Raw genomic sequence first — 1,798 nt, forward strand, 5'->3', positions numbered from 1 at the left:
AGAATATTTTAGATTTGCAAAGAATCAATGAATGATCCATGGTATCTATTAGGGGGACCGGAAAGTAATGTCGTTTCTGCGCATGCCAATACTTGATTGTCATTTGTCAGTTCATTGTTTGGTTCAGAGGCGTACCAAAGACATTGTGAGGTTATAGTGATTTCTTTACTTATAGACAATTGAATTACAATTTTTTTTTGTAATTTTGGGTAAAATGGCCAGCCAAATACCAGAAGAGGTACACATCCGGCATTGCATGCTCTTTGAGTTTCGCAAGGGAAATAACGCAACAGTTGCTACCAAAAACATTTGCGATGTTTATCCAAATGCACTGGACATTCGTAAATGCCAAAGGTGGTTTTCCAAGTTCAAATCGGGTAATTTTGATCTTTCCGACTCGTATCGATCAGGAAGACCATCAGCGTTAGACAACGACGTGTTAAGGGCGGAAGTGGAAGCAAATCCGTGTCAGACGATCGAGGAATTGTCAAACAGTCTCAACCAACCTTGGTCGACCATCCAAGAACATTTGAAGCAGATTGGGAAAGTAAGCAGAGCAGGTGTTTGGGTCCCGCATAATCTGTCCGAACAGAATAAGGCTAACCGATCAATCACATGCAACTTATTGTTTCAACGACACAACACAGAAGCGTTTTTTGATCGCTTGATCACAGGAGATGAGAAATGGGTCCTGTATGATAACCCAAAACGCAAAAGGCAGTGGCTCTCTCCAAATGAAATCCCTCGGAGTACTGCTAAGCCAGGTTTACACCCCAAAAAAGCGCTTTTGTGTGTTTGGTGGAGTATTCGCGGCATTGTTCATTTTGAATTACTGAAACCTGGACAAACTGTTACTGCAGACCTCTACAGCGAACAATTGCAGCGAGTCAATCAATCTTTAATTGAAAAGTGGCCAGCGATTGTCAACCGAAAAGGCGTCATTCTCCAACATGACAATGCAAGACCGCACTGCGCAAGGCGAACTCTAGAAAAAATTAATGAATTTGGGTGGGAGGTGCTGCCTCATCCACCATATTCGCCCGATGTTGCACCATCGGATTTCCACTTATTCCGAGCGCTGCAACACTTTTAAGTGGCAAAACATTTGCAAATTTGGATGATATCCAAAATGCCATCTCTAGATATTTTGCCGAAAAACCAATTAATTTTTATCGATCAGGGATTGAAAATTTACTCACTAGATGGCAAAAGGTTATTGACAATGATGGGGAATACATCATTGATTAAAAATAAAGACTCGTTAAAAATGTATGTGTTTGTATTTAGCGTAAGAAAACGACATTACTTTCCGGTCCCCCTAATATAAAAACATGCAAGTGCATTAACAATGATTTTTCTCACAAGTGCGATGCAATATTAAAGTAATAAACATATTAAAATATTACCGTTTACCATAATTCAGTCGACTTTTGATCCCCCTTTCACATAATTCATCCTGCCAATAAAATATAAAGAAAAGGATCGTTTGGTGTGGGTGGAATTTTAGGTAAGGACATGATTCTATCCCTGGGAGTAAGATAGAATCAAGGCTCGCGTGGGCAGGGTCGCATTCCTGAAGCAGACCTTTCTTCGCAAAGAAAGAATCTACCCGCTACCCATTGAAAAAAATACTGGAAACGAACCTGAAACAGAAAACAGAAAAATTAGTATAGATTTGCGAAGAACCAATGAATGCATCGAAAGCATATTCCTTTTCTAGATCAAAATCCAATACTTACAAATGCATTGGAATTAATCACATCCTGAAACAAAATATAAACGAAAATTAATTAAATAT

The 1,798-nt window shown here is 39.2% G+C and overlaps 1 protein-coding gene across 1 annotated transcript; it reads left to right on the forward strand.

Annotated features, from left to right (window-relative positions):
* Positions 1–214: 214 nt before the first annotated feature.
* Positions 215–1,093, forward strand: LOC122524244 (histone-lysine N-methyltransferase SETMAR-like). Its single transcript, XM_043646392.1, has one exon. The coding sequence runs from the start codon at positions 215–217 to the stop codon at positions 1,091–1,093; it is 879 nt and encodes a 292-aa protein (XP_043502327.1).
* Positions 1,094–1,798: the final 705 nt, after the last annotated feature.

This window comes from Polistes fuscatus, unplaced genomic scaffold (assembly GCF_010416935.1).
Source record: "Polistes fuscatus isolate 324 unplaced genomic scaffold, CU_Pfus_HIC Scaffold7, whole genome shotgun sequence".
Classification (NCBI taxonomy): Eukaryota; Metazoa; Arthropoda; class Insecta; order Hymenoptera; family Vespidae; genus Polistes; species Polistes fuscatus.